This window comes from Bacillus rossius (assembly GCF_032445375.1).
Source record: "Bacillus rossius redtenbacheri isolate Brsri chromosome 9 unlocalized genomic scaffold, Brsri_v3 Brsri_v3_scf9_2, whole genome shotgun sequence".
Lineage (NCBI taxonomy): Eukaryota > Metazoa > Arthropoda > Insecta > Phasmatodea > Bacillidae > Bacillus > Bacillus rossius.
Window position 1 is genome coordinate 25,043,412 of NW_026962013.1, and position 14,875 is coordinate 25,058,286.

The following is a 14,875-nucleotide window of genomic DNA, read 5'->3' on the forward strand; positions in this document are numbered from 1 at the left end:
ATTGAAATCTAAATAAATTCCAAGAGAGTATTGTGTAAAATTTACACAAGTTGAATACATGTTGTGTCAAAATAAGTTCTGAACACTTTTTCCCCATACATAATTAGAAAATTGATCAATGTTTAATGCGTCAACACGACTTGATGATTATGACGCTGCAGCATTTAAACGGTCTGGGCATAAATGCAGTGATAAAAAATTTTAATTTCACTTTTCGAAAAATGTAGGGATGCACAGTAAAATATTAAATTAAACAATGAAATAATATTAAACTGTGCCACAGCAAAACGTGGCCGGGTTTAGCTAGTAATGTCATAAAAATTATAACGAGTGCAGAACATAATTTACAAAGTTAATGGGCTTTTGCGGCCACTGTATGGATCTGCTCGATTTGTGGGTTCTAGGAGCATACTACATGAAACTCCTGCCCTTAAAATGATAACTTCAATGTCAGCAGAAATGTCAGGGTTGTTGTACGACTCCGATGTGACTTATGGCCATTTGCATCATTGATTGGCTCGATCCGAGATCGAATAATTCTAAAGTTCCACTTCGTTCGAACAAGGTTCCGCTGGAGATATGTACCACGAGCAAAATTTATCGATTATCGATCTTGGATCCAAATGTTAAGCTCGGGTAGAAATGTTAAACATTCATTCTCATTGACCCGTAAAAATTATGATGCAGTAAAACAATATTTTGCAACTTTGTAACAGCATCGCAAAGTGCAATGACAACATCGAAGCGGTGAGTCACAAGCCATAGTTTCATGTTCCTGAAGAATTGGTTATCACTCGGTAACGGTGCAGTTATTCTAATTCTGCAATTTTTTTGTTGTATTTTTTACCCTTTCGTTTTACAGGTTGGAAAAGAGTTTAGGCATTAAATGAAGTATATTTTCACATTATTAGTATTTGAACGTTGTTTCCATAACATAAATGTTAATTTAGTTTCAAAGATATGGTTAGCAGAGATGTGCACGCGTGCAATTTTTTTTGCAATTGAAGCTTTGATTAGGGTTTTCAACAATCATACTTTGCGGCTATACAGTTTTTAATTTTTGAAACAAACGATAAAAGCATTTTAACATAGTGTTTTATTTATTCCGTATTGCAGAATAATTAATCTTTAACATTATATGATGAATATTCCCAGCAACGAACGACCACGAAACATTATCAAGGTTTTCAACATTTACCTTAGAAAAGTTAACAACTTTAAGGTGTTAGGTCGCCTGTAAATACCGCACAGTTCTCGGATTTCCAAAGAAAATAAGAGCGTTAGTTATAGCATTGAGTTGTAACTGTTTATCTTCTTTGCTTTGTGTTCGGTGCTAAATCGGGGCTATACGGAGGGAAGATCAAAAACATTCGAACATAACTGCTGCAAACGTTTTTGGTAGCGGAACTCAGTATGCCCCGACAGTCACAATGCACTTCGCGATGTTGTCATTATTAATTCCAGGCATTTGATGTTTTTCTTGAAACAGGTATTTCAAAACTTGTTAAACGTTGTGGCAAGTGTCTCAGTGTGTACGGCGGTTATGTCGGAAAGTAAAGTACAGTTTCAGTTTTCAATTATCATTGATCACAAAACGGAGTGATATATATATATTTTTTTTAAATTGCTCCTATCTCCGCACACCTCAAACCAAAACTGTGTTTGTGAGACAAATTTTAAGATAAACGATGATTTTAACTTGATTTATTAATGAAATTTTAATTGTAGTATCTTTAAAAAAATTATTTTACACTAAAGCTGCAACGAAGTATAATACTTGGTAATATTTATGTTCATTCGCCGAAAGTAGACACTTATATTTCGGATCGACTCTTTAAACAAACAAAATAGGTGGTTCCAAAACTAACCGAAGTCGATCTCAGGTCGAGTGTCAATTTTAAGTTGTGTTATAATTTTATGGATCGATTCTAGCTCATAAACGAATGTGATCTTGGCTCGTGAATAGATGTAATGCAGGTGTGGTGTAATGTAATGGTGCAACTGGCCATTCGGCCCCCATGTTAGCTTATTCGATGAAGTGAATTAATTACTTGTATTTTTTTTCAAGCGCTACAATAAAAAATTTCAGTTTAAAAAGCACAATACATATTTTCCTTTCAGTTTTCTATTAGACGTGCAGTGTAATGTATATCAATTTACTATCTGTGGCTGATATCGCTAAAATAAAATGATTTCAAGCTATGTTTTCCTATCAGCCGAGAAAAAAATAACTCTCGTAAAGAAGCTATAAAATTTGTAAAGATTTAAAATCGTACTTTTAAAAGATTTCTAAATTTTTAAAGTAAGGCATTCTTCCCAACCAATTTCTTCAACTATAAGAGAGGACTAAAATAGGAACTCTTCAGAGATTCCTTGCAATCTTCTTGCTAATAATATCTACTGTTCAGCGTCCACGTTCTGTGTAGTCTGTTTTTAGACTCTAATATATCACTGTTTTGCCAACGAGAGACGACTGGAATTTTTACGAAACTATAAAACTGACTGCCAAGAGCATTCTCTGTCGGAACATAGACCACGGTCCAAAAGAAGGATCAAGAGCATTGTAATTATTATTCTGGGAGATTTTCCTTTCAAACAGAGATACTAAAAATGTACCAGCAGTGAGTTTGAATTTAAATTGTTACGGGACTCTTCTGATTGAAGAAAACAATCAGAACGATCAGTCCATGAACTATAAAATATATCTTGAAACCCAATTGAACCCAATGCATTATAAATGGTAGGAAATGAGAAAATGAGATTTATAAAGACAAAAAAATAATAAAATATATTAATAAAAAATATTTAACTCACTTAAGTTACACCACAATATTTATAAATTCAAACTGTAATTTGTACCAGCATATTTATTTACGAATATCATTGAAGAACCATTAAGCTTTTCCAAAGTAGTTTTGTTTCATGGTTTCCTTTCTATTTTTTTGGACAGGAAATGATTAGTACACTGTATTGTGTGTAGCATAAGTAAATGAAGAGAGATTTCACCCTAAAATTTATAAGGTCATCGCTTTTTAAGTCCCGTTGAAGAAAAAAAAAGCAAACACGTTACTGACACGAAGACTGCACGTAGTTAAGTGTCAGGTACGTAGTGGTGAAGAAGGCGTGTGGTGCGCTAACCAATGTCACCCTTAGCAGTCCCAGAGCTTTATAGAGCTCGTGTGCCCCGCCAGATTCCCACCTTCAGCGTAATTTGTGGTCGTGAGGTTAGTTACAGGTTTGTTTGTCACCCCCTCCCCTCCCGCAGCGACTACTCTGTATGTGGGTAGGAGGGACAGCTGACTCGACGATTTATAGGTCGATAATAACGCCGACTGATTTTCGTCTCCTGCGCATGATCCAATCGCTGACTTACAATCTGCCAAAAAAAAAAGTTTCATTCAGATAATACCTAATGTTCAAACAGACCGGAATTGACGTGGCACAAATTATAATGTACTAGATTTTTTTTAGACTAGAAAAAGGGTTTTCTACGAAACTAGGGAAAGAATCTGAATCGGCCATGGACCCATCCCAGCATTTTCCCGGAGCTGATTATATCAGAAAACCAAGGAAAACTTAAATCAGGATGCCGTATATGAACCCCCTGTTTGACTGGCTGGGCGCTAAGGGTGACAATGGCTCACGACATCATACTCCTCTTCGCCCCTACGCGCCAGGCAGCGAACTGGCTTGCTGTCCCCTCGTCGGTCGGGACTTAAAGCGGTTACCTTGTGATCCCATGATGGAATATTGAACACAAAGGGCACTTGCACTTCTCTATACAATTTACAATATTAGGTTTAGAATTTGTGATACCTAAACACGTCCATGAAAACGCCAGTCGTAGTATTTTTCAATGTCATAAAAATACATGTTACATACGACACCATGAAACGAAACTTGTTCTGACAAGTGCAATGGCTTTTAAATGCTATTCGTAATCAGACACTTGTACTAAATCTGGAACGGTATGTAAATGGCTCTGTATGCCATTTGGCACTATGGCGACTTTTTCTTAATCTAAATTAAAACTAAGTATGTTTGGGATGAGCCTAGGTAGGGAAGACTCTACATGCCTCTCAGGCCAAAGCCTATACGCCTAAGCATGCAGAGTTCCAGCCATTCAGGTAGCTTGCATCATGTGCTGGGAGGGGGATTGGCCAGCCATGGCAGCGATTGGAGCCATGACTCCACACTCTTAGCTCTAGGCTAAAACTAGATAAGCTGGGACAAGGTAAAACGTGCATAGACACAGGGGAAATCCCTGGGCTCTTTCGTGCGGGTTTTAAAACTCACACATTGGGCGGGGCAGAAAGAAACTACCAAGAAAGGGAGCGGGAACTTCGGACATTGCTGTCCCGTATTGGTTCGGGGCATATAGCTGGTTGGCACTTTGGCAATGTTGAGCCCTGATTCATTCGTGTGTGGAGGCTTTGAATATATATATACTGTATAGAAGTCGCCAGCCCAGGTTAAAATTTCTAATACGGTTTGAGGTAGTTGGTTAATTCACCGCCGCAATCGCCACCATCTCTAGGGCATTGACTTGTGGTGGTCCCTAGCAGACAAGTGTCGAACTCTTCAAACACCCCTTCCCCACCCTCCCTCAAACATGCGTTGTCCTCCACCCACCCTCTACCCCACCTCTCAACCCTACAGTTTTGAGACGCACAAACTCCCGTTGAACGACCTTGAGCTGCAGTGATTGTTTTGGGGTGGGGTTGGTGCGGGGGAATGACAGCGGGCGACAGTGCTGCGCTCTAACGTGTAAATAACAACCTAAGACGATACAGGGCGTTACGGCAGCGCACTGCAGCGGTGAAGTTCCCAAGCTGCTCATCATACGCTCCTGAAAAACGTAGAGTAAATCCTATCCACTCGCGACTTCTATACAGTATATATATATTCAAAGGTGGAGGGGATGTATGGACTGGTAAAGGGGAGGAGGGGGAAGGGGAGGAAGAAAGTGCACTCACGACGGAGTCCTGCGGGTTGTCGTCGCCGGGCGAAGGGGGAGGCTCGATGTCCGCCGACGTGCAGGCGTCGTCGTCGCGGTCCTTGCTGCCGCCGCCGCGGTGCCGCTTCCTCAGGCTGTCCTTGCGCGTCTGTATGATGTCCTTGACCTTGCCCCACGGCGTCTTGTGCGCCTTGCCGCCGGGCGGCGCCTTCCCCGCGCCCTCCTGCTGCATGCAGTGGCATTGCAACGGTTTAAAGGTATCACATTGTTGTGCCTAACACGCCAGCCTCTTGATTTACTGAGATCTGTAAACCATGTAGTAAGTTTGACTACTGAAATCTGTAGTCTACACTTACCTGAAGAGATCCAAGAAGATCGAAACATGGATGGTAAGTGTAGACTACAGATTTCAGTACCTAGTCAAACTTCCTACATGGTTTACAGATTTCAGTAAATCAAGAGGCTGGCGTGTTAGGCACAAAAATGTGATACCTTTAATCATACCGCCAGAGAAATACATCTTTATTGCAATGGTTTCCCACGTTATTTAATACTGCATTCTATGGTTTGCCACATTATTTAATACTGCATTACATGGTTTCCCACATTCTTTAATACTGCATTCTATGGTTCCATACATTTTTTAATACTACATTCCATGGTTTAGCACATTACGTATTCCGACATTCTATTCTGTGATCCGACATTCTATCGTTTAGCACATTACGTATTCCGACATTCTATTCTGTGATCCGACATTCTATGGTTTAGCACATTACGTATTCCGACATTCTATTCTGTGATACGACATTCTATGGTTTAGCACATTATGTATTCCGACATTCTATTCTGTGATACGATATTCTATGGTTCGGCACATGATGCATTCCGACGTTCTATGGTTCGGAAAAATGGTATAATACAGCATTCTATGTTTCGGAACATCATGCAATCCGGCATTCTATGGTTCGGCCTATTATGTTTTCCGTCATTCTATGGTTCGGCGCGCATTATGTAATCCGGCATTTTATGTTTCAGCACATTATGTAATCCTGAATTCTATGTCACGGCACATTTTATAATGCGACATTCTGTGGTTTGGAGCATTATGTAATTCGGCAAAAGAAAATAATTGATTGTCACACTTTAAATCTAATGGAATAGAAGACTTTTTAGAACTCCATCGTTTACACGTAGAAATTTAAGTACCTAACGATTTTGCTTGAGAAAAGAAGACGGAAAATTTTGTATTTTGGTTTTTACGTAGCTATATTAAATACTTTGTTCTTAAGTCAATGGTTGGATGATTATATTAAAACAATTCATATATACTTATACATGTTAATGTTATTAAATACATGAAACACTTATGTCAAGTTCGTATGAAAGTCATGCTTACAGTAACACTTGGGCAAACCGGCACAGACAACTTGCAAAAACACAATTCCTGCCGCTTCTGCGACTGAGGCATGTCGGGCTGTAATGGTATAAAGGGGAGGACATACATTATTATTGTAGCCCACTAAAGATTATAATAATCCTTCCGAACTGATCTCTCTGTAAACTTATTTAGCTAATTTGCTGTAATTGTCTTATTCTGTCGTTGCTTGAGTTTTTTTTTTCTCCTTTTAAAACTATAAGGGAGGGGTCCGGACCCCAAGGAAATCCCCCCCCCCCCACCCCCGGGCTACGTCCATGGGCTATGGCGAGGTCGTCAAAGAACCTAGCGAGGTGAGACGTTTGTTCTCGCATTCCAGGCCTTCGGGTTCGAATCCAAGTTTCCCGATCTCGATTACGGTCCTCCCATGGTTCCTTATCATAGTATACGTCTGAGTCCTTCACCAATGTTCATGTTCTGCATCGTTGTGCGCCACCGTCTCTACACGACCTCGTTGCCGACGAGAGAAATCAAAGACCAAGCAAAATAAAATATCTATAGTACATCTCACATAATGCGTGAAAACTATACCTATAGCATATATTTATTTTATATTAATACTTCTTAACTTTTTGAAGCGTCCAATGATTTTATTTAGTTAAATTTGATAGTAATACTTGCAGGAAAAAAGCACATTAATGCACTCTAAAGTACGTTGAAATAGTTTATTTCAACATTGCAGTTTTAAGCTACAATTGTAAAGTAATATTAGAAAATGGAAGTTTCTGGTATGGTTATTACATAAACAATAATTAATTTTTAAAATTTACAATAAAACAAAGAAAGTTAATTTTACGCATTAAATTAAATGTTATTTAAAATAACCTATTCGTAACCCATATTTAAGTTATAATTATTTTATATATAAATTTACTAGCGATTTGCAAATATAAAACTATAATAACATTAGGGATTTCTTAGTAACGATATTAAATCAAATTACATTTAAAGAAAGTATAAAATTATAACTTGAAGTATAAATTTAAGTAGATTAATATCAGTGCCAAATAGTAAGCTGGGTTTATGATTATTTTTTTATTATTTATGCAACGATCATCAATTTTGCATTTATTACACATTTGGAGATTTAGAATTTTTAAACTTTAGTCTTTTTTTTCTATATAAGTTTATACACGGTTTACAACTTTACCTCCACTCAGATAACGTTTAGCTATTTCACCTTTACTAAAACCTCAAGATAGAGAGGAGTTAAAGTTTAGTAAGAATTTTGGACATGTCTTACATAATTTTTTAGCCCTTTTCCCTTCCTGCAGGGGTGCGGCGCCGATGCGAGCCCTTTTGGGATTGAGAGCTCACATCGCAACAGCAACACTGAGAGAAAGGTTTGTTTGCCTCAACAAAATATTTGTTTACATAGGGGAATAAATATATTTTGCTAATTCAAATATTTTGTGGTAGGAAAGATTCTGTTGACCCAACAAAATGATTTTGTCAACTCAAATGTATATTTGGTTAGGTGTAACAAATTATTTTTGTTACTTACCGAGTTCGGTTAAACTAACAAAATAATTAGTTCCACCAAGTAAAAATTTGTTTCGCCATGTATAAACAGTTATTTGTTTGATTCAAACAAACCTTTTTCTCTGTGAACGTCCGCCACGATACCCTCTTGCAATGCAACTTGGGTCTCTCTAACCCCGACGGGATACGAACACCCGGATCTCGCCGGGTGACCACCGCGGTCTCCAAACAACACTCCGAAGGACACACATTGCGTGTTCCCCGCGGGCGAGTGCTGAGAAATATGCGTGTCCGTGTGTGGTAACGAGTGTTTAGCTAAGGTCGAGGGTCGAGGGTTGAGGGTAGAGGGTCGAGGGTCACCTTGCCGGCGGGCAGGAGCGCAGCGGCGTCGCCGTCCAGGGACTTGGAGCGGCGCGAGGCGTCCTCCTCCTCGGCCAGGCGCGACAGCGAGTGGCGGCGCGCGTCCCTGGCCGCCGGCCGCGAGTCCGCGACGGAGGCGCTGCGCTGCGGGCCTAGGGGCACACGGGACGGGGGGTCGTGACACACGCGGAACTTCTTTGGACACGATCACAGTACGATTTACAGGCCGAATTTTAATGTAACTATTTTTCCCCCTAACCTAACTAAAGGGAGGGTTCATGATTAGGGAGGGAGACTAGGTGCGTCTCAGGCCGAAGCCTATACGCTCTGAGCATGCAGGGTGTCAGCCGTGCAGGAGAGGTAGCATGCATCATGTGCTAGGAAGGGGATTGGCCAGCCATCACTAACTCCCTTCACAGACTATTCTAGACTAAAATTAGATTATCTGTGCACAAGTAAAACCTGCATGAACACAAGGAAAACCCTGGGCACTTGCATGCGGGATGCAAATATCAAGCAGGTTGGTCACGAGAAACAGAAGGATGGTTCTGGAAGAAGAGTTGGACACAGTAGAAAAGAGTCTACCATGAGGGGGGGGGGGGGTTGGGGTGTTAGACATTGCTGTCCGGATTTTTTTTTTTTTTTTTTTTTTGGGTGGCACTGGTTGCTCCGGGGGCGACTTTTTGTCGTTTTTCCCGCCGGGCTGCCAGCCAGTCCAATTTAAATAGGAAGTATGAAATAATAATAAAAAAATCCGTTCAATTTATGACGCCGGATTCAACCCTGCAAATGTGTGTTATGAAGCGTGCGATTCAAAATCTCATGCCTTTCGGAAACAGCCGGCACTGGAAATGAGGCCTGCCAGGCGAGTCATGCCCATCAGACATGAGATTCAGCCCTTAGAACCTCCGGGGGCCGATCAAACACCTGCGTGCTTCGCACTGGTTTGAATCAGCACTGTGATTTGTTTATCGCGAGAGGCGTTGTTTTTTGGTTGTTGAGATTTTTGTTATGTTTTAACACGAAAATAATCGAAGAACTATTTAAACTGCTTTAATGAAGGGGGGGGGGGAAGTGTTTTTTGTTGACACGGTGCCTTGTGCTACTGCAGGGAGGAGAGTCACAGCGCGGTGCTCGTCGCTAGTTTATATCGAGCGCCCGGGCGGCGGCCGGGTGGGTGTCGAGACACAACTGCCGGGGGTCCGCTTATAGGCGCGGCCGGCGTCTCTCCTTGTCGGGGGGGGGGGGGGGGCACGTGCTCCCGCCGACGACCGCTGCTTTACGCAATGGGGCGGCGCTGCAGTCGCTGAAGGGCGGTTCGCGATCCCTGCGTAGCTCGGCGCAGACCAGCAATATATATGTATATATTTACTAGCTGATGTACCCGGCGTTGCCCGGGCTAAACACATGGAGCTTTATTGTCTGCGAGTTAAAGCAAACTGGATAGCGCTATATGGCAGTGTGTTGGACATAGAGAAATCTCACACAATTACTGTTTGTATGTTTATGATCTATGATTTTTTTTTTGTTTTCTCATGGCGATCGGTTATTTATTTATTATTAATTATAAATTATTAAGACCATTAATCGAAATAATAACTATCCTATCTCTCAAGTTGGAAAAAATTACACATAAATACCAATTTTCATCGAAATCGGTTGACTTGGTGAAGAGTTCACTGGAAACAAACATCAGGACACTGGATTTATATATATTTATTATTATTATTATTTTAGCCATAGCGCTCATGAAAAACTTTTTTCGAGGATAAATAAACTAATTTTTACTGCTGCTGCCTCTGTAAAGTACTTAACATAAGTGAAAGAAATAAGCATAGATATGTGTTCTAGTCGTGCAAAAAAAAAATTATGAAAGCATTTCTCGTATAACAGGTTAAAATGTACATATGATTAGTAGTAGGTAAAGAAACTTTCATCCTTTCATCCTCTTTTAGTAATGCACCAGAAGTATAACTTCTGACGTGTGGGGAAACTTTAAAGCATTACCTGTTTAGTGAATTTTAATAAGATGGAAAGTGTTTTAATAGAATTCGTAACATAAAATCAGGGCCAGTGCTGGACACACCAGCCATCTTTAGACCGTCGAGACGACCGGCAGAGATGTCGCTGGATGACCGCGCGATCATCAGAGGACCCGCCGAGGCGTACTAGATCCCCTCGTGGAGATCAGAGGTCCCACCGCGGTGCGCTAGACGACACAGTGGAGATCAGAGGACTCGCCGCTCCGTTCTATCAGAGAAATAAGCCGCGGTGCGCTAGATCCCCTCGTGGAGATCAGAGGTCCCACCGCGGTGCGCTAGACGACACAGTGGAGATCAGAGGACTCGCCGCTCCGTTCTATCAGAGAAATAAGCCGCGGTGCGCTAGATCCCCTCGTGGAGATCAGAGGTCCCACCGCGGTGCGCTAGACGACACAGTGGAGATCAGAGGACTCGCCGCTCCGTTCTATCAGAGAAATAAGCCGCGGTGCGCTAGATACCCTCGTTGAGATCAGAGGTCCCACCGCGGTGCGCTAGACGACACAGTGGAGATCAGAGGACTCGCCGCTCCGTTCTATCAGAGAAATAAGCCGCGGTGCGCTAGATCCCCTCGTTGAGATCAGAGGTCCCACCGCGGTGCGCTAGACGACACAGTGGAGATCAGAGGACTCGCCGCTCCGTTCTATCAGAGAAATAAGCCGCGGTGCGCTAGATCCCCTCGTTGAGATCAGAGGTCCCACCGCGGTGCGCTAGACGACACAGTGGAGATCAGAGGACTCGCCGCTCCGTTCTATCAGAGAAATAAGCCGCGGTGCGCTAGATCCCCTCGTTGAGATCAGAGGTCCCACCGCGGTGCGCTAGACGACACAGTGGAGATCAGAGGACTCGCCGCTCCGTTCTATCAGAGAAATAAGCCGCGGTGCGCTAGATCCCCTCGTTGAGATCAGAGGTCCCACCGCGGTGCGCTAGACGACACAGTGGAGATCAGAGGACTCGCCGCTCCGTTCTATCAGAGAAATAAGCCGCGGTGCGCTAGATCCCCTCGTTGAGATCAGAGGTCCCACCGCGGTGCGCTAGACGACACAGTGGAGATCAGAGGACTCGCCGCTCCGTTCTATCAGAGAAATAAGCCGCGGTGCGCTAGATCCCCTCGTTGAGATCAGAGGTCCCACCGCGGTGCGCTAGACGACACAGTGGAGATCAGAGGACTCGCCGCTCCGTTCTATCAGAGAAATAAGCCGCGGTGCGCTAGATCCCCTCGTTGAGATCAGAGGTCCCACCGCGGTGCGCTAGACGACACAGTGGAGATCAGAGGACTCGCCGCTCCGTTCTATCAGAGAAATAAGCCGCGGTGCGCTAGATCCCCTCGTTGAGATCAGAGGTCCCACCGCGGTGCGCTAGACGACACAGTGGAGATCAGAGGACTCGCCGCTCCGTTCTATCAGAGAAACAAGCCGCGGTGCGCTAGATCCCCTCGTTGAGATCAGAGGTCCCACCGCGGTGCGCTAGACGACACAGTGGAGATCAGAGGACTCACCGCTCCGTTCTATCAGATAAATAAGCCGCGGTGCGCTAGATCCCCTCGTGGAGATCAGAGGTCCCACCGCGGTGCGCTGGACGACACAGTGGAGATCAGAGGACTCGCCGCTCCGTTCTATCAGAGAAATAAGCCGCGGTGCGCTAGATCCCCTCGTTGAGATCAGAGGTCCCACCGCGGTGCGCTAGACGACACAGTGGAGATCAGAGGACTCGCCGCTCCGTTCTATCAGAGAAATAAGCCGCGGTGCGCTAGATCCCCTCGTAGAGATCAGAGGTCCCACCGTGGTTACGTTAGACGACACATTGGAGATCAGAGGAATCGCCTCACAGTGCTATACTCCTTTGCGTGGATCAAAGAAATAAGCCGCGGTGCGCTAGATGTCCTCGTGGAGTTCTATGGTCCCCGCCTCGGTGCACTGGTGCACTAGGTGCCCTCGTTGAGATCAGAGACCCACCGCGGTGCGCTAGACGACACATTGGAGATCAGAGGACTCCCTCCCTGCACCGTGCTATACTCATTTGCGTGTATCAGATAACTAAGCCGTAGTGCGCTAGATGTCCTCGCGGAGTTCAAGAGGTCCCCACCTCGGTGCACTGGTGCACTAGATCCCCTCGTTGAGATCAGAGGTCCCACCGCGGTGCGCTAGACGACACACTGGAGATCAGAGGACTCGCCGCACCGTGCCGCGGTGCGCTAGCTAGATGCCCTCGCGGAGTTCAGAGGCGCCGCCGCGGCGCGCCGGACAGTAAACTTCCCGCCCGCCTCTCGACGGGGATGAAATCACCCGCGCTGGAAGGACGGGATGGGAAATGGCGTTGTTTATTTTCTTCTGTCCCCGCGGGGAACGCGCACAAAGCCTTGAGCAAGGAGGGGGGGGGGGGGGAGGCAGTGAGGTGGCCTTCGTCGTCAGACGGACGGGCCACTCTGCGAGCAGTCGAGGCCTCGCTTAAGAGCCGACAGCTGACGGGGAGACGTCGGGAAACACGTTATCTCTGAACTCCACTCCTCCATTTCAAACATCGTCGCATGTGGGTGGGCGTATAAAAAAAGAAGTTGGCTTTACATCTTACGAATGTATTATGGTTTTGACTTCTCTTAGAAGTTGAGGTTTTGAGTTACGCATGGCGGTGAATAATTTACCCGATTGTCCCTTTACCGCCAAAAAATATAAAGAAAGGAATAAGGGAAATTTAAAAAATAATACTTTAGGGGCGTGTACATGAGAGACTATCTACCAAGATAACTATGGCAGAATGAATGTGCTATCATTGCAGCCAAGCAATGCAGTGGTGGAGGAAAACACTCACAGACAACGTCCACCTATTTTATCACCTGTATGTTTACCCACTATTTATTTGCAGCAGTTTTATGCTTGGATTTAATTTAAATTAAAATTCAATTAGCCTACTTTTTTTGGGTTTGGTAAAGTTTAAATTCGAGTTTTGTATTTTTAAATAGCGCTTAAGTATGTTTTTCAGCATCAATATTACCTCTTCCATTTTTCAAAAATATTTTTGTTAAGTTAAATAGTTTATGCAATTGTTGTTAATTTACAAATTTTATCATGTTTATAAGAAGGTGTATCACCTTAACTTTTACCTACAAAACCGTAAATAATCTAAATAAAATTTAAAAATTTTTAGTAAGCAGTTCTACGATTCGAACGGGTATCGTATTGGTGGAAGGCGAGTGACTGGTCTTTTGCTCTATGGAGGATTCTGATTGTAAGTTTATAATGTGTCGTGTTTCTGATGAATGCTTAAAACCTGGTGAGTAGGTGAAGTAACGAACGTTTATATACTTCAAATACCACGTGTATCGTAGACCAGTAGCACTCATACACAAGCTTGCTTTTTTCCCTGGAAAACTCTATGTTATTCTGCATACAGTAAACTCCCTATTATCCGCGCATGCTACGAAAAAATATAGCATATATGTAAATCTGTATTTTATTACAAGTGAAAAAATTTTATCTCTACTGACGAGTGTATTGTGTGCAGTATACAGTAAAACGCCACAGGCCTTCTCGGAACACACTCAGTAAGCTGGCATGCGTTGCTATTTTTGTCTCTGTCGCACTTTGTTTCTAGTCGTATGGTTGAACACTTTTATGTTTACATTACTGAAATGTATTGTATGTTAATTACTCAGTAAAATACAAAAAATTTAGCATCATTTATAATTGTACTTTCATTGTAACTTTTACTGTACATAAATGTTTAGATTTTTAAGTTGAAATTAATGTTTCCATTTTTGTTTCCCATTTTCGGCTCTTTTGCGGATTATCCGCGATTTTCACTATCCGCGGTGGCCCTGCCACTTAATTTCGCGGATAATCGGGAGTGTACTGTATATGTAAAGATAAGGAAACAAATTAAAGTACTGGGTTTAATTTATCGAAGACAGGACTTTCTCAACGAAGGTTGACTAAAATGAAAGAGAGGGGTATAACTGCCAGTAATGTGTAAACATGTAACCTCGGTAACGAGCAAATTCATGTGTTCTCGTGTTGTTCGTGTTACAAATAAACCCATAATACAAATCTCGAACACGAATTTTCGCGTAGAATTCTTTAAAATAATGTCGATCTTGATAAATAAACTTATAAATAAAATAAACGCTTTCCAAATACCAAAATTACTGGATGCGAATCACACACACATACTTTCCGCGCCAACCGCTAGAATTCGCTGCCTGAATCTTAAACGCTGCTTGTCACAATTAAACGCAGATAGCAATTAGCAGCCCGAACCTATCGGAAATTTAAACTATTTGAAACGCCCTGTGATATTACTAATCGCGGGCTCTACCACTGAACTACAAAGCCTCTTAATAAATTAGGAGGGTTATTATTATAATCATTTTAATGCCAGTTTTCGTAGGTATATTAAAACTTATTCCTTTTTACTATGACTATTTTAGTTTATAAAATATATTCCAAGATAGTTTCATTATCATTGTTTCTTTTGTCACACCAATACGTTTGATACGTCCCCTAATGTTTACGAAAGTGACTATATACGGGTTTATGTTGCTACACGTGGGTCCCCCATCTTTGTGACACATTTCCGTTAGTCGAATTCCGTTTTTAATCGATT

The 14,875-nt window shown here is 42.7% G+C and overlaps 1 protein-coding gene across 1 annotated transcript in view; it reads right to left on the bottom strand.

Annotated features, from left to right (window-relative positions):
• The window catches only part of LOC134543287 (AF4/FMR2 family member lilli), an 85,847-nt gene that overhangs the window by 36,314 nt on the left and 34,658 nt on the right, over positions 1-14,875 (bottom strand). Inside the window, exons 2-3 of the mRNA XM_063388197.1 lie at positions 8,238-8,389; positions 4,977-5,183 (exon numbers count right to left, since the gene is read on the bottom strand). Coding sequence (XP_063244267.1) covers positions 4,977-5,183; positions 8,238-8,389 — 359 coding nt within the window. The remainder of the gene's footprint in view (positions 1-4,976; positions 5,184-8,237; positions 8,390-14,875) is intronic.